The following is a 25842-nucleotide window of genomic DNA, read 5'->3' on the forward strand; positions in this document are numbered from 1 at the left end:
AGGTTACACCAATACATTTGTATCGAATAAGGTTGAACCAATAAATTCGTATCGAATAAAGTTGAACCAATAAATTTGTATCGGATAAGGTTGAACCAATACATTCATCACAGCGGGCCGCTGACGATGATAACGCGTGGGATTTGAAACTCGGCATGCATGGAAATGCATTCTACGCAGGCTTTCGCGACAAATGCCATCCATAATGTCGGTTTTATTTGGGTTAGAGCGCGTAAATGTGAATGTGTCGTTAAACCCAATGGATACCCATTGTCATTAATATTGTAATGCGAGCAAGGATTGAGGGGGGCGGAGTCTGGGTCACGTGAGGAGAGGGAGGAGTTAGGGTCACGTGGGGGAGAGGATTTAGGGAGAGAACCGGAAGGGGTTCGGGGAGTTGAGACGGAGTGAAACGGGAGGAGGCCACGCTGGGCAGTACGGGGAGAGTGGCGCGATCGCCACGTGTTGGGAGACGTCGGCACCGTCAGCCATCGGTGTCAGGACGCAGAGGGCTAGCGGGCTGTGGAAGGCTAGCTGCAGAGCGGAGCAGCAGGGTGGCTGTGGAGTGATCGTCGGAGGAGACGCGGGCCTGAGCGAGGACGCCGTGAGAGCGAGATTCTACGAACCCAAATAAAGGACAACGGAGATCGAAACTGAGAAAGAGTCCTTTATTACATTATGAAGGGCTCACAAGTGACGTCATCACATCCACTCCTCTATTTAAGGAACCAAACGGTAAGCTTGCTCCACACAGATATGGATGTCCGCCTGATGATGCCGGTCGTAATTACTGGCGAAACGTTGTTCTCAGATTTTAAATGTTGTTGTGGAATAGCTCTCCAACACGCAACCGGTTAGTGCTGTACCAGTAACGAATTGGCACGTTCGGTTTACGTGACAAATCTGTAATAATTGGCTGCGTCGGGCAGTGGCGGGTTTAACGACACATTTATATTTATGCAAGATAACCCAACAAATATATATATATTATAAAATAGCTTTACTTACCTGGCTTCGCCCGAGACTTGGATTCTTGTCTTGGATTAATACACGGCCTACGCGGAGGGTGGGGAGGGATGCGTGACCTCAGGCACACTGCGTGACGCTACCGCATGCAGGTGATATCACAGATGTGACGTCAGTGCTCACTTGCCGTGCAAAATATATCCATTATTGCGCCCCCCCCCCCCCCCCCAAAAATACAAAAATATGTTTTTAATACCTTTTGCATTGTGTACACTCTGGAAGCTACCCACATGCCACATTTTAAGTTTGTTACATGTTGGGAAGTATGCTAAGCATTTCGAACAGACACACATTCACAAATTTCCATTTTATATACATAAATGTTGTCTTTGCGTACAAGGTACGCGCGCATCGCGTGAGTCGAATTTGAGCAACCAAACGCGGTGTGTGTGTGCGTGCATTTTATTTTCAACTCGAGTTTGCCTGTAAAGTTATTTACCGATCCAGTCAGAGCAAATGTCATGCCGCCGCCACGAAGCCGTTCAGCAGGCGCCCCATCTAAGACCTCGCCACCACCAAGCGACGGAGCCGACCCCGCGTCCCCCTCACCTCACCTCACACGAACACACCCGCACGCATTCCCCCCCCCCCCCCATAGAGCTCCGTGGGGAGGTCACCTGGCCGACCGGTTTTTATCCGAGAAGCCCTTATCGGGATTAAACTTTCACGGTTTCCGGCGACCAGGGAATTGGACGACCTCCCCCGACGCTACTTTGCACCGCGGCGCTGCGACCGGCCTTAAGGTTGCAAGGTCGCAGCGAGGGGCCACTCGGCCACCGCGGGGGAAACGCATCTCACACACCCCACACACGCAAGTATCGACGGGGCAGGCAGAGGGAATAAGCATTGTGATGGAGGAGCATCATTAGAAAACACGCAGGCACCATTGTTAGGGGAGTTAAAGGATACGGCTGTTAGTATGAGTAATCGGGAGAGCGGGGTCACGCGGGGAGCCGTGCACAAATTCCCACGGCGCACCTTTGTGACGGACGCCGCCGCATAAACTGCGATAATGGGGGGGGGGCCTGCGTGAGAAAGGGATTGATTGGAATTTGCGCCGCGCAGGTTGAGCATTAATTAGCATATCAAAAGCGGATTGATTGGAATTTGCGCCGCGCAGGTTGAGCATTAAGTAGCATATCAAAAGCGCCCGGAACGGCGGTGCGCATGCGAGAGGGTCGCGAGCCTATTGTCCAGAGTCGCATTCCCTTTGAGGTAGGGAGGATAAATGGGGAGCGCAAAGGGGAAATCGCTCTCTTGCTCCGAGAAGCCAACGTCCAGGACTGCCCCAGCTCTGCCCTCCGGACGTCCGTGCGACGTGTCGAGGCAAGCAGCGAGGAAAACCCACGGAACGTCGAGTGCCTCAAACCGTGAGTAAGGAGGTAAAAGTGTTTCGTGAACGATAAATAGGGAATAGGTTCCGGGTTAGTAGAGTAGGCAGCCTCGTCGATTCATACTGACTCAACAACCAGTCCCACGTAGCAGACAATAAATCATTAATAGCTGATCGTGGCCTCGTGTGATCTCGTGTTATAAGTGTGAACGTGTGTGGTACTGTGTATGCGTAAGCTCGCGGCGTGCGTAATCAGCGTACCCCAGGTGCGCGATCATAACGTGAGCGGCGAGCGCGGCGCAGAGCGGCGCAAAAGTGGGTATCGCGTGTGGAGCTGTATGTGTGTGTGCGCGCACGTTCACGACGTGTATAATACAGGTGCGCGATCCTAGCGTGAGTGGTCAGGGTTGAGTGAGTGCCGCGCAGAGCTGTGTGTGGGTGTGCGCGTACGTAATTAACCATGCCTACTACGCGGACCCGCGGGGGAGGGGAATCCTGGAGCGACGGCTCTCACCCCATGGGTGAAGAACGCAGCAGCGGTTCGCCTAGCAGCGAGGGGGCGAGTAATGAGGTTAACCCGGCCGTTAGGGGTACCGAGGGAGGGATCTCGGGGGCTAGCGACCCTCACACAAACCCGTCCCGAAAAAACGACGGGACGATACCACGACTCATCACGACTCTCCTGGATGACTCAATCATTATGATCGCGATTATTAAATTGATATCATATATATATTTCCCTATGGCTCTACGGATCGGAATATTGGTTGTTAAGCGGCTTGACAATGAACTCGTTATCGTTTGATTGGGGTGCCTTGCCCCCCCCCGCCCCCTAGTGGCCAAAGCTACGAGTTGGTGGTGGGTGGGGGGAGACCACCGTTTGTTCGGCTTCCGCAAAATTGCCGCCATCGCGCGTTTGTTTCTACGCTTTTGTCATCGTCATCGCCACCGCGGTGTACAGTATCCAGCGGAGCTGCAGTCGTAGTCGTAATCTTCTTCTCATGTGCTGCAGCAAGGGGGGGCGGGTCCGGCTGTCCTTGCCAACCTCCTCCACGCTGCCCCGTTCTGCGCCATCTTTCTTTCCAGATTTGAAGCTTTCGTGACTGCAAGGATTCATACTCTTAGTTCTTTCGGTAAAGTCACGTAGGTAAAAAATGAAATCAAAATTAATAAAAATTAAAAAACATTATTTTTATTTTTTTTAAATAAAAATAATCAAAATTAATAAAAATAATGTTTTTTATTTTTATTAATTTAGATTTCATTTTTTGCCTATGTGACTTTACCGAAAGAACTAAGAGTATCTTTCTTTCCGCTTCCGATCGCACCACATCGCTACACCCCCCTCCAACCCTTCTTCTGCCTTCTTACTCTTCATCTCATTCCTTCCACTTGGTGATTTCGAAAAGTTTATTGGTTTGGCCATGTTTGTTTGTCGTAGTACGGAGTAAGACTGATGGCCTTAATCTAAGTTGTCTTGTGGTTGTTGTTGTTGTTGTTGTTTGACCTGCATCCCACTGGGATTTTTGCACACAGCGTTGGTGTACGGTGCTTTTTCTGCAATATTATGCTGTCTTTTCTTGGATTTTCTGTTTGCACTTAGTCACATATTCACTTTAAGATGTTTTCTTGTTCATGTTTTAATTTTTTGTTTGTTGCGGTTGCACCCGATTCAAGAGCCGGATGGCTCACAGGGCTATACCTAATAAATGAACTTGAACTTGCATCACTTGCCACCTTCTTGACTGACCCCCCCCCCCCACGTAATTTTCCCCTTCGTCTCTCAACATGACCGAACCCACAACCAGAGCCTTTTCTCTCTCTCTCGCTCTCTCTCTCGTCTTCTCCGTCATTTCTACCACCTCGAGTCTCACTTCTTCATTTTCCCCCTCCCTGTCCTTCCTTGTTAAACACCAACATCCGCCGCAACATCCTCATCTCTGCCACTGCCACCGCCTGGTCCGCCCCCGACGGAGCCGTTGGTGGGCGGCTGCATCTTTTGCAAAGAGCGGGCGAGTGTGCCCCCCCCCGCCTACAGCGTTAAATGTTCGAGACCGTGAGCTGTTCACGGCGCCGATTGGCTCTCACAGCGTGGAACAGAGGGGGTGCGTTTCCTAGTTACCCTTTGAAGGGCGGAAATACGTGACTACATCTATGTGCCCACAAGGAGAAGCCCTGTCCATCAATCACGAGACTGTTGTTATCACGACAAAGTGCACGCCGGTGTGGAGACACTTAAATCACAAAGCGCGATCATTAAAGATCAATATGTCTGCTCCCCTTTCTGCACGTCATCATGCCCAGTGGCAGTATGAGCTGTGAGCCAAATATAGAAGGATATAGAAAACTGGTCGTGGGCCTCCCCTAAGTCGACTCAGCCACGGTGGTGAGATGTGAATCCCCTCGTCTCGTAAACAGGAGGTCGTGGGTTCGATCCCGATCCCAACTCTGACGATGCCTGCTGCTGTTTATTTGGAGTTGGCGTACATCTCTCTCTGTCGGTCTTCCCCGTGGTCGCGTGGGTTTTTCTCCGGGCCCTCCGGTTTTTTATTTGGCTGCTACCATAAATTTCCACGTGATGGTGATGATGATAAGCCACGTCGCTGAGCTGTTATCATTCGCGATGGCCAGGTCGCTTCTGAAAAAGAGCGACACTGAATGGGGGGGGGGGGGGGGGGGGACTTACCTGGTTCAAACGAAATGAAGTCCTTTTAAATAGCTACATGGTGCGGTGCATGACCATAATAGCCAGAAGGACCATTCTCCTGAACTGGAGAGATCGTGAACCTCCACCGTCAAGAGGAAGGAGTTTGATGCCACGTGGCATCCCCTGATACAGAAGCGCCTGCATAGCTGTAAACCCCTAATCAGTGCCCTACATTATTACAGACCAAGTCAGACCTTACTGCTCACCCCGTGCCCCTTATTAATAATATCAAAGTCTACAAAGTCCCATCACAAGGGAGAAATACAAACAAATAGACAATCACCACTACTACACTCACCACTAGCACACTCACCTCTAGTACACTCATCACTACATACCTGTCAACCCCTTATCAATGGCCTACCTTATTACAGACCAATTCAGACCTGATTGGTCACCCCGTGCCCTTATAAATCTCAAAGTTCATACTACAAACATGATGCCTTGTATAAAGGTCTCAGTTTTGTACCAGTTGAAAGGGTAAAAACCTATCACTATATTTTTGCCACTGGTAATGGAGGTCTCATAGTATAAATTCCTACCCCGAGCTCTCAATACTCTGATAGTGCGCTGTTTTTGAGTTGTACGCCTTTTGGCGTCATCTGGTCCAACACCAATGGAGACTAGGCTCTAAGAAAAGCTGTCTCGGGTGTGGACCAATCAACTTCAAGGACAGTGCATATCATTATCCGAGTTGATTATTTTTGTTTGCATTTTGACTGCTTGTGTTGTGGTTATTGCAAACATGATGCCTTGTATAAAGGTGTCCGTTTTTGTACCAGTTGAAAGGGTAAAAATCTATCACTATACTTCATCCTACAAAGTCCCATCACAAGGGAGATACACAAACAAATAGACAATCGCTACACTCACCACTAGTACACTCACCACTAGTACGCTCACCACTAGTACACTCACCACTAGTACACTCACCACTACAATCACCGCTACACTGGGGCATAAAAGGCAGCGGTTGCTGGCCGCACTACCGTTTGTGCGCCATGCAGTCGGCATTCCAAATGTTTATCGCTACAGAAGGATTACCGCTGCTGCTGCTGCTGCGTCTGAGCTGCCACTGCTATGCAGAGTGGACCGAAATCAAATGCATCACTCCGGATGACCGCTGCAAAGTATGATCTTGAGTTTTGATTATAGTGTGCTGATGTTTAAAGGTGCATTGAAAAATGTTGATACTCCTGCTGTTATGGAGTGACTCATGCTGCCAGCTATGACTGCAAAGTTTGGTCGTACATGTTACGTATATCGTTAATTGTTACATTTGAATCACAGTTCCTATGATCACCGTCACATTGTTTTATAGCTTTATTTTGGTGATTTCGAAAGTTTTGGCTGAGCCATGTTTGTCGGGATCAAAGCCATGACCTCCTGTATACCCGGCGAGGTAGTTAACATCTCCTAGCCACTGTGATAATGATGAGAGAGAGAGACACGCAAACTCAAAATATACAGCAGCAGCAGGCGTCAGGGTCGGGATCGAACCCACGACCTCCTGCACACCAGGCGAGGTAGTTAACATCAGCGCCTTCGTGATAGCCTTGGGCTAAATGAAGGTCGCAGGATAATATCAGTGATCACGAACATACTTGACACAATCCATGGGTGGGTGTGCGAAAAACACCACTTTGAAAGATGTTCATTTTGATCATTTTGCAATGGAAAAAAACAAATCTCGAAAAGTTCATCTCCCGTGATTCATCTGTCTCACCTTTTGATAAAAACAGAATTGACATTGGGACGACTCTTGCCTCTTTGTATAACCGCCATGCCTATCCTTGCTATATAAATACACATTTATTCAAGAAGATGTCTCGGTTACATTTTTTTTTGTTAATCATTACCCAAAAAAACACGGTCATTTTTTTTTCGTAGGCCCTTGGCACAGTGCCTACTGTGGCCTATTGGATGACAACGGCCCTGGTGGCTGAGTGGGTGAATGAGTGAGTGGGTGAATGAGTGAGTGGGTGAATGAGTGAGTGGGTGGCTAAGTGGGTGGCTGAGTGGGTGACTGAGTGAGTGGGTGGCTGAGTGGGTGGCTGAGTGGGTGAATGAGTGAGTGGGTGGCTGAGTGGGTGACTGAGTGAGTGGGTGGCTGAGTGGGTAAATGAGTGAGTGGGTGGCTGAGTGGGTGAATGAGTGAGTGGGTGGCTGGGTGAATGAGTGGGTGGGTGGGTGGCTGAATGAGTGAGTGAGTGAGTGGGTGAGTGGGTGAATGAGTGGGTGGGTGAGTGGGTGGGTGAGTGCGTGGGTGAGTGTGTGGGTGGCTGAATGAGTGGGTGGGTGTATGACAACCCGGGGGGTGAGTGGGTGGGTGGCTGAATGAGTGGGTGAGTGGGTGAATGAGTTGGTGGGTGAGTGGGTGGGTGGCTGAATGAGTTGGTGGGTGAATGATTGGGTGGGTGAGTGGGTGGGTGGCTGAATGAATGGGTGAGTGGGTGAATGAGTTGGTGGGTGAGTGGGTGGGTGGCTGAATGAGTGGGTGAGTGGGTGAATGAGTTGGTGGATGAGTGGGTGGGTGGCTGAATGAGTTGGTGGGTTAGTGGGTGGGTGGCTGAATGAGTGAGTGGGTGGGTGAGTGGGTGAATGAGTGGGTGGGTGGCTGAATGAGTGGATGGGTGAGTAGGCCCCAGGCACACTGCCTACTGTTGCTTATTGCATAATACGGCCCTGGTGGGTGGGTGAGTGGGCCAGGAGATGTTAACTATCTCGCCTGGTATGCAGGAGCTTGGAGTTTGCGTGCCTCTCTCCCCGTGGTCGCGTGGATTTTTTGTTTCTCCTTCGGTTTTTCCCCTCCACATTTACAATCGTGGACTTGTCATCATGTAAATCAATGCATAGATTTCTGTTTATATGATTGTGGTTATGGTTGTACTTTTTTAATCCCTAATCTCTGCCATTACATACAATGAAACAAGAAATGGTAAAAAAGTAAAAACAGAGCAATGTAATACAACTCACTATTTGACATTATTGTAAAAATAAAATAAAAAAGTCCATCCCATGTACTCTGTGTGTCTGTGTTGTCTCTCTCTGCTTGTGTGTCTGTGTGTCTGTGTTTTGTCTCTCTCTCAAATTTAGTTCTACCTGATGACGGTTTCTTGTGTTGCAATCGAAACGTCATACTCTATTATTTAATGTATTTTATTTCTACGTGACTTTACCGAAAGAACCAAAGAGTCCATCCTATGTGTTAGTGAATTTTACAATATTTTTAGGCAGGAAATTAGTTTTCAAATTTAGATCCCTTGGAAGATTTGGTCCAGCCCCAATGTTGATTCCATAGCTACGGCCTTGCTTGAGAGATCTCTGCACGCTTCAACCCCCTGCTGAGCTTCTCCGTCGCTTGTAGAGGTTATCATTGAGCTCACCTCGTATCACGTTTGCTTCTTCTGCCTCGCCTCTGCCATCTCCACCCGCACGTTTAATCCAGCAGCCCGTGCCGTGCTCGTTATTGCACTATTCTCAACCTCGACTGCAGCCTTTGCACCCCTTTGATTCTCAATCGGTATAACGATGTGCAATGTTAATACACACAGAGGGGGTTTAATGAAACAAAGGAAACTGCCCCGTACTTAATTCGTGTTGTCGACGATTTGCCTTCTACAAAAACAATCTGCCCATGTCTCGCACACCCCAGAAAGGGCATCTCGCACCCCCAGCGGTTGCGTGATGCACGCCAGGTTAAGTACTTGTCTACGCGATGACATGCAGTCCGACATTTGACTATTTTCTTGCACGAGCCTATAAATCAGGGTCGGGAACGTCCGGCCCACGGGCCGTATGAGGCCCGCGAAATCATTTGGTCTACCAGCTAACATCACACGCCTCGCCAAAGAGAAGCAGTTCCAGCCATCACATTAGGGGTATTAGGGGTGAGTTAATTAAATGTTTGACCAAATATAACAGGCACATTTTAAGCTGATACTTTTGTATGGCCCGCGAATGAAGTTATAAATATCCAAATGGCCCTTGGCAGAAAAAAGGTTCCCCACCCCTGCTATAAATGGATACCTCCTGACCTATGAGTGTGATATTGACGCTTCGGTTTCAGGCTGTAATTCGTTTTTTGTTCCTGTTCTCAGGGCAAGTTGAAGAGCACCGTTCATCGCACAACACGCGGCCCCTTTGTCGAGCGTCGACGAAGAACGTTTTGACCAGCCCCCGGCCTTTCTGCATTCTTAATCGAACCTAGGGTGTTATGGCATTTGCTCGCTTCCCACGCCCTGGTTGTGAACTCCAGTAAACAACAAATGATCCCGTCCATCACTCCAACGATAAGTATAGGTATTGTGCCCTGCCTTTCATGCATTGTGCATTAGGCTCCTAGGATGGAATGCGCATTGTAGATTTGAATTATTGTCATTATTATCATCCCAAGCGTCTTCACGTAGCATTATGTGTGATTATTAAAACATATTTTTGCTAGTAGATGTTCTGCTGTACACGTCGTAGGGTCTTTCGCGACCAATAGCATCAATCATAGAGGTGTTTGGGGGTTAGATCGCGTAAATATAAATGTGTCGTTAAACCCGCCACCACCCGACGCGGCCAATTAGTAATGTTCAATATATTCTTTGGGTCTTTCGGTAAAGTTACATAGAATTTTTTGTTACAAAAAACTACGACTTTTCGATCGCAACACAAGCAATCGTCATCATTTTTTTCCCTCCTGATGGCGATTGCTTGCGTTGCGATCGAAACGTCGTTGTTTTTTGTTTAAAAAATGTTTTGTTCTACCGAAAGACCCTAAAGAATATGAACTCCTGCAGTCACGAAAGCTTTAAGTCAATGTTCACTATGTTCTGCCACACGGCAAGCGACCATGGGGCCGCGTGTGTCCAATGAACGTTGCTCTTCAACTTGGCGGGAGAGCAAAATACTAATTACAGCCTGAAACCGAAGCATCAATATCAGGCTCGTGCTAGAAAATAGTCAAATGTCGGACTGGATGTCAACGCGTCGACCAGTGGTTCTTAACCTGGCGTGCATCACGAACGCAAGTTGCGTAATGCCCTTTCTGGGGGCTGCGAGACATAGCCGCCAATTAGTAAGGTTTGGCACATCCTGCTTACGTGACAAGCCTTACCAATTGGCTGTGTCGGGTGGTGGCGGGTTTAACGACACATTTATATACTGGTAGGAACGAAGTGGACCAGACCACCAATAGATTATATCGTCCGACCGTTTGTCCGTCCGTCCGCGTCCGTTTGTCCGTCCGTCCGTCCGCGTCCGTTTGTCCGTCCGTCCGTCCGACAAGATGGCCGCCCGCTCCCCCTGCGCGTGTGTGTGTGTGTGCGTGTGTGTTTGCGTGCGTGCGTGTGTGTGCGTGCGTGTGTGCGTGTCCGGCCCACTCGAGCGGCGTGATGAATGGGCGCTATTGGGCTTCGGATCGTTATTCACGGCGAACTGGAAGCGTAGCAACACAACTTCATTACGTGTGCGTGTGCGTGCGTGCATGTATGTGTGTGTGCGTGCGGTGTGTGTGTGTGCGTGTGTGTGTGCGTGTGTACGTTTATGCGCGTGTGTGCGCGTGTGCGTGTGTGTGCGGTCGATATCCCTGTACCGGTATTAGTATTATTCCTACCAGCCCACCCCGCAGGGTCCTGTTATTTACACAATGTAACAGCTGCTGCCGCCCCCCGCCATCCGTGTTACATGCGCAGTATGCCCAGGATCTCTCTTATCCCTATCCTCCCAATACTCACCCTCCCCTCCCCTGCATCATAATTTTTTTTTATTAATCCTCCCTGGCTCCTCCCCCCTTATCATCCTATATAATCACGTGTCTCAAATAGTTATATCTACTCACTACAGTAAGTTTTGCTGTAGCAGTTCCACCTGATGACAGAGGCTTGTGTTGCCTCCGAAACGTCGTGATTTAGTTGTTTTCATTTTATTTTCACCTACGTGACTTTACCGAAAAAACAAAGAGTATGGATCCTTGCAGTCACGAAAATTTCAAATTTAAAAATAATAATAATGTCTATTTGTTCGTGTTTCTCTCTTGTGATGGAACTTTGTAGGATAAACGTTGAGATGTATAAGGGGCACCGAATGACAAATAAGGTCTAAATAGGGGGCTGTAATAAGATCGGCACTGGTAAGGGACTGACAGCTATACAGGCCCTGTTGCATGAGGGGATGCCATGTGTCATCGAACTCCTTCCTCTTGAGCTTGTAGCTCAGGATGCTCCATGCTCACACGTGCCAGGATCGAGTTGTAGCGTAATTTCCAGGTAGCTGGTGGAGGTTCATGATCTCTCCGGCAAATTATGTGAAAGTTCTGGAGCATTACACGCTGAGGATTCGATACCTTTTCAGTGCTTCAAACCCCACCAGTGGCTCCTCCGTCGATGGGCGAAAGGTTCGTGCCGCGCAATTTTTTGAAGGGGAAAACAATTCGGGACATCATGGTAACGTTTCTCAAATGCCTGGGCAAGACCATGAGGAGAGGGAGTAGGTTTGTGTTGTACCGGGAGGGCATCTCGGGCAGTCGGGTGAGACCTTCATGTTGCCCTGTTTTCGTTCATCGAATATGCTCAGTGTGTAGCGATTGTCCCACACGATCCCTCTGACAGATGAATCAAGAACGCTGGAGAGCAAACACTCCACACTCTGATTGGTTAGGGGGCACGGGGAGTCAAAAGGGAAAAGAGCTGGAGGGTTGGGTGAGTGTCAGGTGGGACGGTTAGGCCAGGTGAGGGTAGGAGAAGCGATGATTGGGAGGGGGGGTGATGAACCATTGAATTTGACCTTGCCTGCTGGAGGAGCCCACTAATGCAACTTTGTCTTGAACAATTAAACGAAACATTGTAGCAGCAGCACGGACCTTTCAGTTGGCATATTCTGAATGAATCTAGCTGGAGCAGGGTAAATGCGAGCCGGTTCGTGTCTGTTCTGGCCATATATATACATGCGCATCATCACCATTTGAACAATACAGGTATCGCCTATTGGACGAGTGCACTGGCTACCGTGAGTTGGCAGCACGCCGCCTGTGCTATACCTGGGTTTCACAAGTTCGGAGGGTTCCGGGATTCAGTCAGGCGAAGGCGGACACTCGCTGGCACGGTGAGTTGCGTTTAACCTGCCGCTGTTATAATTATTACGAGGTTGCAGTCGCATACATGTCAACCCATACGGTTTAGCCGTATTCTTGTAGAGGAAAATTGAGTTTTAAGGTCTATACATCTGTTTCAATATGGGCAAAACAAAAATAACGTGTTTGTAGATTTGTTTGTGTTTCTCTCCTTGTGATGGGACTTTGTAGGATGAACGTTGAGAATTATGACCAATAAGGTCTGAATTGGACTGTCTTAAGGTAGGCTCTGATAAGGGGTTGACAGGTATGCACTCGTCACTCTCATTGTTACAAGTGTAATGCGGGCGTAAGCGACCTTCCGGAGGTGACGTCACGGGGGGTGGAGTCATGTGACGTGGGGGTAAGGTTCGGGGCTTTAAGCGGGTAAACCGGAAGGGGAAGGTAGTCGGGGTGTGAGCGGAAAAGAGTGAGGCCACGCGGGCAAGTGTGGAGAGGGGGGGGCGCCGACGGCCATCGGGAGCCAACCCCGAAGATAAGAGGAAGCTGCGGAGTGGTGTGCAGCTGAGGAGGAGACAGCCAGGAGGGCTGCGTGTTAGAGGCAGCGGTGTGGCTGCCAGGAGGAGCTGCGGAGAGAGAGAGAGAGAGGGGGCTGCTTGTTAGAGGCAGCGGTGTGGCTGCCAGGAGGAGCTGCGGAGAGAGAGAGAGAGAGCAAGAAGCTGGGAGAGCTGCGGAGGGAGAAGAGCAGCAGCGAGTACAGCCAAGGGGGGCTGTGTGAGAGAAACAGCAGCGGAGCTGCTGTTGTGGATCGGGCCGACATTGGAGTCAGCACCGTGGAGAAGCTACAGAGTAAAGACAGCCGTGTGGGTGTACAGCACGAACCGAATAATAAAGGACACTGAGCCAGACATCGTGGTCCAGTCGTTTATTACACTGGTGTCGGAAGTGCAACGGCATGTCGAAACAAGTGAGGAAGAAAGTTAATCCGGCGCCTGCATCGGCTTCTTCGTCCGACGACGACGAACTCCCTCCAACCACGGATCCTGTTGGGGTGGAGGAGGAGAGCCAGGCTGAGGCGACCACGGGAACGGGTGTGGAGGATGTTGGCGGGTTGGCGGGTCCGTCGACATTATCAGACGCGGATCAACGATGGCAAGCGATGGCGGTACAACTGGAGGCACTTAAGGACGTCCTGGCGCATCTATGCCATCTCGTCGCGCCAGGGACGATGGATGATGCAAGTGGTGCTCCGCGGGCCGCCACGTTGCCTGTCCTGCCGCCGCCATTGCCCACGCGGCAAGAGGCCGCCATTTTGCGCGCTCCGTGGCGCCAAACCGCCATCTTGGCCACGCCGCGGGCCGACGCCATTTTGAATTTGCCATCACAACTACCACCATTGGAAGACGGCGGGAAGAGGAGTCGGAGTCGCCACCTTACAACGGTTAAAGAATTTTCCGTCGGTGGGGACTGGAGCGCGTTCGCCTGCCGCTTCTTGGCGGCGGTACGCACAGCAAGATGGACCGATGCGGAGGCTTTGGAGGTGTTGCCGACTCTTCTGGACGACGAATCTGTCCGATTCTTCCGTTCCATAGCGACCGATAAGAAGGCAACTTTATGTGGTGTTTTTCAAGAAATGGCCGATGCTTATGAGCCACCAGATGATGCGCATCGGCGATTCGCTCAACGACAACGAGCACCAGAGGAGTCGCCCGTGGCGTTCAGGGGTGCGGTGCTGGAGCTGGCCATGGCAGCTTATCCTGAGACGCCACAGGACCTGCTTGAGCCTCTCATATTAGGGAAGATGTTGGAGCTGTCTCGGGATCTAGGGATCCCCATGCCTGTGTGTGGGCATGAGAAGCTAACTTCCCGGATGGCTGCTAAGTGTCTCGATGCGCAATTCAACCTCCGTCGCTGGAAACAAGTGACGGCGTGGACGGGGGGGCCCGTCAAAGAAGGGGATGCGCTGGGGTGGAACCCTGCGCAGGCCGTCTATGTTCCGGATGACCGGGGCCCTCAACAACTGACGGCCGCCTCCGCTCCATGGACGGGACGCGGCGGGCCGAGACCGCGCGCGGTGCTACCAGAACGGGGCCGTCAGGAGGCGAGGCCTGCGCTTCGGCGCAACGAGGCCGAATGTTTCCGCTGCGGGCGTAGGGGCCACTACGCCAGAGACTGCTGGGCCCGCTTCCCGGCTCCGCCGCAGCAGGAGGCCTCGGCACCGGTCAAGTCGGCTAAAGATCCTCCGAAACAGGCATGTCGGCACGCACCAGACACTCGGCAAGGCTTTCCACCTCACCCACCACCTGTGTTGCGCGATCCTATTGTTGTTGTTAAAGAAAGGCCATCGACGGGGCTTTGTCATTCAGTTACGCAGTGGCGCAAATTGGCACGGAGAGTTGTCGCGGCCGCTACGGGTTCGTCCACTGTACCGGGGTCCATACAAGGTGTGGACGTGCGCATTTTGGTCGACTCGGGGGCGTCTGCGACTATTATATCGGATGTCATTTTCCATCTGTTGGGCATTCCGTCGGGGGCTGTGCGTCCGGTTTATGGGTCGTGCGTCGCTGCGAACGGGGGTAGCATGGGCATCGTGGGTCAGGTGGATGCTAAGATATCTATTGGGGATGTGTCGGCCTCGGGTGTTGTGTTGATATCGAGATCTTTGGCGGTTCCTTGTTTGTTAGGCACCGATTTTTTGGCTAAGATGCCCATTTTGATCAAAATCAATGAGAATTGTATTGAACTGCCGGGGGGCCGTCAAATCTCGTTTCTGCCGTCGCCCTGGGGGCGACCTGCTTCGGCCGTACAAGTGCAGGCGCTGTCCGTCGCATCTGTGGACATTCCACCTGGTACACAGATGCTTATACCCTTGCGGTATCGGAAGCCCCTGCCTGATCGGCTAGGAGCAGTAGGGGTCTTGTTGTCACCGTCCGCCACGATAACAACCGGGTTGGCGTTAGTGGGGGCACAGACCATCGTCCGGCCGGATCAATTACCGTTTTTACAGGTGCTTAATGCGGGGGGAGAAAACGTCCGTGTCCCGGCCGGTACGGTTGTGGCACATGCCACTACGGCGTTTGCGACCCATGATTGTCCACATAGCCGGGGAGTTGTTGCTGGGGTTTCCGAGCCAAGGAGTTCGGATGATCGTTGGGTTGCTCAATTATGTGACGAAAATTCTTCCCTGTCCATGGAGCAACGTGGTGCGCTGCGTAAATTGTTGTTGACATATTCCGATGTGTTCAGCTCCGATGATTTGGATTTGGGCCGCACTTCCTTACTTTACCATCACATTGAGACGGGCGATGCTGCCCCTATTCGATTAAATTCGCATCGGATGAGTCCTGCGGAACGAGAACACGTAAGGGGGGCAGTGGAAGACATGTTGGCTGCGGACATTATATCGCCATCTAACAGCCCATGGGGCGCTCCAGTCGTCTTGGTTAAGAAGAAGGATGGCAAATTGCGATTTTGTGTTGATTTCCGCAAATTGAATAAGATATCGGTGGCAGATGCGTACCCCCTGCCGCGTATGGATGACTCCCTCGACGCATTGTCGGGGGCTAAGTTCTTTTCCACACTGGACCTCTCTTCGGGATTTTGGCAGCTTCCCCTTGACGAGTCCTCACGGGAGAAAACCGCATTCCGTACGCCGCAGGGGTTATTTCAATTCAACTGTCTCCCGATGGGATTGAATGCGGCCCCTGCTACATTTCAAAGATTGATGGAGCTCGTTTTGACGGGGTTGCAGTGGGAGACATGTCTTATATATTTGGACGATATCATTGTCTTCAGCCGCACATTCGATGAACATTTGACGCGGCTGGAGACAGTGTTCACGAGGATGCGTTCTGCCAAATTGAAATTCAAACCAAAGAAATGTCACCTACTGCAACGGTCCGTCCGCTATTTGGGGCACATTGTGAGCGCTGAGGGAGTGTCCACGGATCCGGAAAAGACGGCGTGCGTCCGGGATTGGCCGACTCCGGCCACCGTGGGGGATGTTCGGCGGTTTTTGGGATTTGCCTCGTATTACCGAAGATTCGTGCCGGGTTTTGCGACGATTGCGAGGCCTTTGCATCTCCTTACGGGTAAAGGACGGAAGTTTGGTTGGGGACAGCCGGAGGAGGCGGCCTTTCGGAGTCTGCGTGATCTATTGGCCACGGCCCCAACATTGGATTATCCCGATTTCGATCACCCATTCATTCTTGATACGGACGCAAGTGACACAGGTATTGGGGCGGTGTTATCACAGTCTAAAGGGGGTGTAGAGCGTGTCGTGGCGTATGGTAGCCGAGTCTTGTCTCCTGCGGAAACCCGCTACTGTGTCACTCGCAGAGAACTATTGGCGGTTGTTTTTTTCCTACGGCAATTTCGACCATACCTCTACGGTCGTTCTTTTATTGTGCGTACGGATCATGCGGCCTTGCAATATGCCCTTAAAATTGACCAGCCATCCGGACAGTTGGCACGTTGGTTGGACACGCTACAGGAATTTTCCTTCCAAATTCAACATCGGAAGGGTGTGCGCCATGCGAACGCTGACGCACTTTCCAGATTACCGCGGCGCGCCCCTTGTAAATGTGAGTCGGGGACGCATAGGTGTTCGCCGATTCCAAACCCCCCTCAGCCGCTCACGTTGGCCGTCGAGAAGTCGGACACTCCGATGGAACCGGGACCGGCTGACGGGGTTTTGAATCTGCCGCGGTCTGTCTGGATCCGGGAACAGATGATGGATGAGTCATTGGTGTCCTTGCGGAAGCGGTCTGCTAAGGACAATGGGAGTCCGAGTACGGCTGTGGGGCCGCAAACCGCTCTCCGAGATGGTCTGCTTATGTGGCGGGAGGGGTTCCAGGAACGTTGGCGCCTGGTGGTACCAACGTCCTTGCGGTTCGAGTTGATTAGAACCCTCCATTGTGACACTCTCTTACATTTAGGGGTGCAGAAGACCTTGTTGACGTTGCAACGTCATTATTTTTGGCACGGCATGGCGACAGATGTCGTAGGGCACGTGCGCGCGTGCCCTGCGTGTGCACAACGTAAGCCGCCGAAACATCCTTACGTGCCGCCTCTCCAGTCGATTCAGGTGTCTCGAGTCAATGAATTGGTGGCACTGGACATATTGGGACCTTTTCCACCATCGGCGAGGGGTAATAAATATTTGCTGGTGGGGGTTGAGTACCTCTCCCGTTGGCCGATGGCCTGGCCGTTGCCTGATCAGTCGGCCGCGGCCATTACCGACGCCTTTTTGTTTGGGTATATTATGGATAAGGGGGCGCCTGAGAGACTCCTCACGGACCAGGGCAGGAATGTCTCTTCTAAATTATTGGCGGAAGTGTGCGCGGGCCTTGGGACTAAGAAAGTACGGACATCCCCATACCATCCGCAGACGGATGGTATGGTTGAACGGCTGAACAGGACATTGTCTGCCATGCTTTGCCATACCGTGAGTGAACAACAATCAGATTGGGATCTGCACATCCCCGGGGTGCTTTCGGCGTACAGGATGACGCCTCATGCGGCTACGGGATATTCGCCGTTTTACCTTATGTATGGTCGGGAAAACGTGCCGCCGGTGGATGTGCAATTGGGAACTGGGGTGAAGGGACCTCGGAAACCACTTCCTGAATACATTCAGGACACGGTTCGCCGAGTCACGGAGGCGCGGGAGAATGCCCGCGTGGCTACGGCCAAAGCCCAGGCCCGGAACGAGCGATATGCGCGACGGTCTGAGGGGGAGTGCCCTTGGAAGGTTGGGGACCTAGCCTGGCTTCATTGTCCACAGGTACGTCCGGGGACCTCGCCGAAATTGCACAAACCCTGGCATGGTCCCGTACGCCTCATTGCGGTTCCCAACCCACAGACAGCACGCGTCCAGATTGGGTCTCGTCGCTGGGTTGTGCATACGTCGCGCTTGAAACCATATGTTGCTCCCTTACATGATGCGTCATCCCCCAATGTTGCCTTGCCGGGGTCTGTTGCTGCTGACTCTCCCCTGCCTGCGTCCATTGATTTTGCTAGAGCGCCTGTCGTACCTGTTCCAGACAGGCCGGCCGTGACATTGCGGGGGACGTGGGGCCCTGCTCGGAGGACGCCTGCCAGGTCTGCGGGACCTTCGAGCCCTGCAGCCCTTCCGACCCAGCTGCGGGCACGGTCACAGGACGAGCCCAAGACTAACTCTTTAGAGACACGGGACGGCGGTGGACTTCCAGCTGCGAGAGGGGGATTACCCCCTGTCGTTCCTCGACTTTCATCGCGTTCCCGTTCTGCGAGTGGGCCGCCGACCGTCCGGGACGGGCCGGCGACCCGCACACGTTCCAAATCGCTTACGTTTCGTTGATTGTTGCTGTCTTGTTATTTTCTTCTTACAGTTGTATTTATTGCATGCTTTTGTACGATCGTTGATGTTGATTGCGTTGTTGTTGTTCTTGCTGTTACATTATATGCTTAGTGTCCTTTAAGGGGGGGAAGCTCGGTTCGCCGCATTACGATTTGCTATTGGTCAGCCGAGGTCGGCTGGGATTTTTCTACGGGGGAGGGTGGTGTAATGCGGGCGTAAGCGACCTTCCGGAGGTGACGTCACGGGGGGTGGAGTCATGTGACGTGGGGGTAAGGTTCGGGGCTTTAAGCGGGTAAACCGGAAGGGGAAGGTAGTCGGGGTGTGAGCGGAAAAGAGTGAGGCCACGCGGGCAAGTGTGGAGAGGGGGGGGCGCCGACGGCCATTGGGAGCCAACCCCGAAGATAAGAGGAAGCTGCGGAGTGGTGTGCAGCTGAGGAGGAGACAGCCAGGAGGGCTGCGTGTTAGAGGCAGCGGTGTGGCTGCCAGGAGGAGCTGCGGAGAGAGAGAGATAGAGGGGGCTGCTTGTTAGAGGCAGCGGTGTGGCTGCCAGGAGGAGCTGCGGAGAGAGAGAGAGAGAGCAAGAAGCTGGGAGAGCTGCGGAGGGAGAAGAGCAGCAGCGAGTACAGCCAAGGGGGGCTGTGTGAGAGAAACAGCAGCGGAGCTGCTGTTGTGGATCGGGCCGACATTGGAGTCAGCACCGTGGAGAAGCTACAGAGTAAAGACACCCGTGTGGGTGTACAGCACGAACCGAATAATAAAGGACACTGAGCCAGACATCGTGGTCCAGTCGTTTATTACACAAGGTCGCAACTCGTTACACTACACATACACACACCAAAAGTGTGCTTGCGATAAAAGGAACCACACAATGCCACCTCGCTGCTCATCTCGTCAAGGAGCTATAAACATCGCGTCACGCAAACTCTGGTCATGATTTCAGAGCTTCTTATCTCACAGGGTTATTCTAAATAAACCGAACTGATCATCCTCACAGCACCAGCGGCTTTTGGCTGGCCATCGAAGAAAGAGTGTCACCGCATCGCGCGCTGTCTGATGCTATATACACTCCCCTAAACTACAATATACACTATACAGTACATAATATATTGCCACTATAACACTAATATACCCTAGACTATACACTACCGTACATTAGACGATACACTACAATATATACTCCTCTATACTACACTATACACTACACTACACGATACACTACACTACTATGAAATGTTTAATATTATCCTGCTTGCGAAAAAAATTTCTGTTGCTTCCCGTTTTCTTTGTAGGGTATTTGTAATTTTTCAGCTTTCATAAAGACTCATGGACTTACACTGAGACCCATGGACTCGCACAGAAACCCACTGACTCACACAGAGACCCACTGATTCTCACAAAAAACAACTTACACAGAGACACACGCAGAGATCCGTAGACTAACAGATAGACCCATGGACTAACACAGAGACCCATGGACTCGCACAGTGACCCACTGACTCACACAGTGACCCACAGACTCACACAGAGACTTACAGAGCACGGGGGAGAGAGCGAGACGCACAATCTCTAAATATACCGCCGGCGTGAGGGTGGGAATCGAACCCACGACCTCCTGTATACCAGGCGAGGTAGTTAACATCTCCCAGCCACCGTGGCGTTAGGGTCGGGATTGAACCCACGACCTCTTGTACACCAGGCGAGGTAGTTAACATCTGGCCACCGTGGCGTTAGGGTCGGGATCGAAACAAAGACCTTTTGTATACCAGACGAGGTAGTTAAGATCTCCCAGCCACCGCGGCACCCTGACTGAACCGGTATGACTCCAACTCCTTGCCTTCTTATGCCGGTTTGAACCGAGGTGGCTAGGAAATGTTAACTACCTCGCCTGGTATGCAGGAGGTCGTAGTGGGCTAGATCTCGACCATGACGCCTGTTGTATATTTGCAGTTTGCGTGTCTGTCTCCCCGTGGTCGCGTGGATTTTTCTCAGCATCCTCCGGTTGTTTTTCCCCACCACGTTTATAATCAGCATCTCACGCGTTTATAGTTACTCGGCTGCTGATATAAATGTCCACATCATGATGATAAGTCGCTTCGTTGGGCTATAATTTGTGATAGCCAGGTCATTTCTGAAAAAAAGATACATAGCAGCTTAGTGGGGTTTTACCTGGCAAAATAAAATTAAACATAGTTTAGTTTAGATTTTACATGCATTTAGATTATTTGGTCACTATGAATGTCTACGTGCTGATGATAGCCAGGTCGCTTCTGAAAAAGAGCAAAACAGCAGCTTAGTGGGGCTTTCCACCTGGTAACATAAATACAAATATCCTTCATAGTTGCACAGTTTATACAACTGTAGGTATATTGTAACAAAGGCTGGCACCCTCTTGATGTCACGCGACAAACTTTAACGTTTGAGCAATCTTACACATAATAGAGACTTTTTTGGGGGCGTTAGATCGCGTAAACATAGATGTTGTATCGTTAAACACGCTGCTGCCCGTTTACATGACAGACCCTTTACTAACTGGCCATATCGGGTGGTGGCGGGTTTAACAACACACGTTCATATTCACGCGATCTAAGCCACAAAAAAGAAAACACCCCGAATCCGGTTATGGCAGCGTTCACGTGTCGCCGAAATCCGGTTCGCTGAAATAGTTTCTGCTGGCGGAATGGAAAAAATTAACCCGTTTTATTGTATTATTCATTTCTGTTTTTCTTGAGTAAGAGTTTCATTTTCATCACATTGGTATTTTAAATAAAATATGAAAAAAAAATTCCCTAAAAAGTGGAAAATTTTGGAGAAAAAATTTTACGAAAATAAATTGTCACGCACAACGAGTCTGTGTGCAAAATGTCAGCTCGATTGGATCACGGGAAGTGGGTTAAAAAACGACCGAAAGATTTGCACGGTCGTAAGCGCGCAAGCAAGCAAGTGAACTTAATATAAAGGATTTAAAAAAGCCCAAGCGACATCGCTACAGTTGGCCCACTGGTGGACGAAATGAAAAACAAATGTCATTTTGCTCGACAAGGCCGACTCTTTTCCTTCGCATAATTTTAATAAATTTTTTTCAACGGTTTTACTTAACTTGATTCCTATGTTTGTCGTGGTCAAATCTTGAAATCAAAATTGTCTACTTCCTGTTGTCCAATCAATTCCATTGACACACGTACTCAGATCCAACAACAATGCATGCCTGTATCAAAATCGGCATAAATTAATCAATTAATTCGCTACTTTAATGCAATTCACATTTTGTATGGACGCCGTATTATTTATATATATTTGTGTAGGTCAAAAACGCCGCGGTCCCTAAACTCTCGAATCGTCTGCTCCGTGTGAACGAGTTACGGAAGTCATCAATTAATTCAAGTAAGCGTTGATGTGGGAGCAGCCATCGCATCATTGGCGTACTTCTCGACCGCGAGTTAAACGAAGTTGTTAATAAAACCGTTGTTTAAAAAACAACTTTTTTAAAGGAGTTTTTTTTATTGAACACGCTTCCTTTGAACGTGACGTCGATTGATTTTGCACACGTCATCCTGTGACGCTACGAGTGACCAGATGACGCGAGGCCATTCTCTTGAGCGATTATCAATTTGTGACGGCCGGGTAGGTTCTACAAAAATAAGTTGATGCCTCAGTGGGCTTTGCCTGGTCGGATGGGGGATGGCTTAGTGTTGTCTCTGTGTGTAGTTTGGGTGATTTGTTTAACTTTTACTTTGGACTGCTATCATGTTTGTGTGTATTGTGTTTGTTGCTGTGACGTTCTTACCCCGTGCCCCCTATTGGACATCTGTGAACAAAGAGCTTCATAGCTCATTCGATTCCTCCTGCAGTAGAAATACTATGTTCTGATTGTGATGTCACGTCTTGCTGTTGTCGTTATGTGCGTATGTCTTGCCACGTGCTCAGAAATCGCGCACGTGGACTGAGGGTGAGCGTCAGAGGGAGCCATGTCCCACAAATCATCGCCGAGCGAGGCCGAGCACAAGGGCAAGGCGGTCGAGGCTATTCTGGCCGGGATGTCCGCAAGTGTCGCGGTTGCCATAGAGATCACCAACCTATCGACATACACACTCGAAAATCCGACGTGAGTACGCGCACGCATGTTGAACTTCTTTCGCACCCTACGTCGCCTACCGTGCTAATCTGTGGGTCTCTATGGGTCTCTGTGGGTGTCTCTGTGAGTCTCTGTGGGTCTGGGTGTCTGTGGGTCTCTGTGTATGTATGTTGAACTTCTTTCGCACCGTACGTAGCCAATCGCGCTAATATGAGGTGCGGGAGAAGAACAAGAAACTAAACACGAAAATCGCTCACGTGGATCTGGACAATGCGTGTGCTGTGTCTTTGTCTCACACACAAGTCAAAGGTCCTCGGTATGGACTTAACATACTGCTGGGACAAGTGCTGTTAGCGAGTAACATCTATGAAAGCTTTATCTGGTAATGTAAAAAAGTGTAATTTTAGTATTTTTACGTATTTATTGTTAGTGATTTGCTTACCTTTACTATACTTTGCACTCCTATCGTTTTTAGATGCTACTCGCTAACAACACTTGTCCCAGCAGTATGTTAAGTCTATACAGATGACCTTTGACTTGTGTGTGAGACAAAGACACAGACAGCACACGCATTATCCAGGATAAACAAAGATTCTGATTCCGAACCGCTCGCAACGCGACCGTTGTATCGTTCTCCCTCCAGCTACGTGTCCCCTCACGGCGTGGTGGATTACCCCCCGCACACGGAAATCAAACCCAGGGAGAAGCGCGCCTGCCGATTCCGCAAGCACACTGTAGGCTTGAAAGGCTGCCTCGGAGTGCTGCGCTACGCCATCCGGGACACCGAAAGGTGCCTGGACATCTTCTTCAGCAGCCCTTACGCGTGCATCGTCTACGACCGAACGGTCGCCGTTCAGCTGGAGAACGTGGGCAAGATCTACGTCGGAGCGTCGAATCGACTCCTGGAGGAGATCGACCACTCCCGGGACAAGCCGTACGATTTTGACAAGAAGAAGGCCGGCAACTCCGCCGCCACGGTCACCAATAGCACGATGAATCTCGCGGTGACGGCCACAATGATCGACGATTACAGGTCTATCATCCGTGTGCAGCTCATGGGCTTGTAACCCCATGGTGGCTAGGAGGTGTTTACTACCTCACCTGGTATGCAGGAGGCCGTGGGTTTCTATCCAGACCCTATCTCATTCTTTCTGCATCATCATCACGTCGGCTAGATGTTAACTACCTCGCCTGGTATGTGGGAGGTCGTGGGTCCGATCCCGACCCTCAAACCTATTGTGTATTTGGAGTTTGCGTGTCTCTCTCTCTCCGTGGTAGTGTGGATTTGTCCTCCCTCCACATTTAGAAACATGCTTTTAGAGTATTTGGCTCCTATAAATTACCACGTAATGATAAGCCGCTTCGTTGAGCTATCATTTGTGAGGGACAAGTCGCTTCTATAAAAGGGCTACATAGCAGCTCAGTGGGACCTTACCTGGTAAAACAGAAATCGTTACAAAAAAAAATGTATTACGGACAAAAAAAACTATTATGGACAAACAAAAATGTTAGTTTGATGTTAAGTACCGCCGACACGTCATAAGCCCGACATACTTATGGCATGTTAAGATTACTTGAAGTGCGGCTTGAATAGATGTGGCTTATATACATGTATATACTCAGTAGACTCTCGATTATCCATGTGCGGTTTATCTAGTTTGCGCATTAACCATGACACCTGAGATTTTGACATGAATTAATAACTCATGGATTTTCCCTTCAGCCCAAATTAATAATCTAAAAACAGTTATAAAACATTGTTATTCTTGGAAATTTTAATCACAAATCAAGTGCTTAAACCGTACACATGTGTAGTGGGTTCAACTGAGTCGCAAACGTAGACTTTGGAGCAGACAACAACAGACAGTGGCCACTTCCTGTTGTTGTCTGCTCACAATCACCGTCGACGTATGGTAACCAGCATAGGTGTGCAGTTAAACATTGCATTTTACTTGGCGATTCACTTCCAAGCAGCACTACTCCTGTAGCTATCCGAACGGTAAAAATTATTTTAATATCTCTCAAATTTCGATATATTCTACAATCAGATTTTTTTCTATTGAAGTATTTTAAAGCGCTGTACGTTAAAAATAAATAAGATCTAAGCGAAATAGAAACGCTGATATATTCACATTATCGAAGACGACTCTCGAAATTCCATGAAAATGAAGAACTACGGTAAAAGCGAATAATAACAATTGCTAAGTGATCCAACCGGACAACACAATTTTTTAGTTTTAATCTGAATATCTACTCGTCTTTGGGGGGGATAGGTTCAGTTGAGCAATGAAACACATTGGGTAAGAAAAATTAGGGGCACTCATTTTGAAATATCCCTCGCACATCGTATTGCTTGTTGAATTTATTTAGCACCACCGTAACGTAGCCAACCGCACTCAGTGGAGGTACGGTGGGAAGGACAACAAACTAAACACAACGACAACAAGCAGCAGTTCTAAAGAATTGCATTTTAAATTTCGAAATGAGTTTCCAATGTATTCACACACACACAGACTATATTCTTTAAGAATTGATGTAAACGGAATGAAAATGTCACATGAATTAATTCGACCTTACAATAGGAGCTCGTAGGATGCGTGTTTGATGTTTTGCTTCCTGTCCATCAGATTAAGAACAATATCGTGCAATAGATGTGATTATTATAATTGTAATACGCTGCGTGGTTTTGGACAGTGTGTATTTTAGCTGTCAACCCACCGCGAATGCTAATCCTATGAGTATTATTCGTGTATATGATACGCACTTGGTAGCAACGTGTATCAATTGCCTTTGTTGATTCATTGGCTGTATTATGTTGCGAACGGGGCTGCCTTTCAGTTTAACCTTGTTACTGGAAAACGCACATTTTACAGATATAATCGGTATAACTGTTTGGAAAGATCACAATGGTTGTCCTCTGGAATAAATCAATATGCATCGCAAAACAATATTGCGGAACGTACACGCACTTGGTTCACGGGGCTGTGAAAAGATTGGCACAAAGCCCGTTGAGTGTGGCAGGATGTGAACTACCTCGCCTGGTATACAGGTCGTGTGGGTTCGATCCCGACCATAACGCCTGTTGTGTATTTGGAGTATGCGTGTGTCTCTCCCCGTGGTCGCGTGGATTTTTCTATTAGTAAAGGTTTGTCATGTAGACAAAACGTGGCCAATTCTTTACTGGTACAGCACACCGGTGTGTCTGAGAGTAAACCCACAAAATTTGCATTTACAAAAGAAGTGACATGCTTTGTTTACGTGACAAACGTCACTAATTGGCTTTATTGGTTGGTGTAGGGCAGGGGTC

The 25842-nt window shown here is 49.7% G+C and overlaps 1 protein-coding gene across 3 annotated transcripts; it reads left to right on the top strand.

The window, feature by feature from the left end:
- The first annotated feature begins 289 nt into the window (after positions 1-289).
- On the top strand, positions 290-25485 carry LOC144735586 (uncharacterized). 3 transcript variants are annotated; one of them, XM_078618019.1, is made up of 3 exons: positions 290-735; positions 22388-22565; positions 23179-25485. In XM_078618019.1, exons 2-3 carry the CDS (start codon positions 22429-22431, stop codon positions 23600-23602), a joined length of 561 nt encoding a protein of 186 aa, XP_078474145.1. In that variant the 5' UTR covers positions 290-735; positions 22388-22428; the 3' UTR covers positions 23603-25485. The 3 variants fall into 3 exon arrangements, with proteins under 3 accessions (XP_078474145.1, XP_078474144.1, XP_078474147.1); XM_078618018.1 differs by lacking the exon at positions 290-735 and adding an exon at positions 12038-12155; XM_078618021.1 differs by lacking the exon at positions 290-735 and adding an exon at positions 21681-21844.
- Positions 25486-25842: the final 357 nt, after the last annotated feature.

Source organism: Lampetra planeri, chromosome 55 (genome assembly GCF_965212315.1).
Source record: "Lampetra planeri chromosome 55, kcLamPlan1.2.h2, whole genome shotgun sequence".
In the NCBI taxonomy this organism is placed as follows: Eukaryota; Metazoa; Chordata; class Hyperoartia; order Petromyzontiformes; family Petromyzontidae; genus Lampetra; species Lampetra planeri.

Excerpts from the sequence above, each read along its gene's own strand:
- LOC144735586 (XM_078618019.1), top strand. The coding sequence starts at position 22,429 with ATGTCCCACAAATCATCGCCGAGCGAGGCCGAGCACAAGGGCAAGGCG. Across the intron at positions 22,566-23,178 it reads TACACACTCGAAAATCCGAC|CTACGTGTCCCCTCACGGCG; the intron begins GTGAGTACGCGC and ends TTCTCCCTCCAG.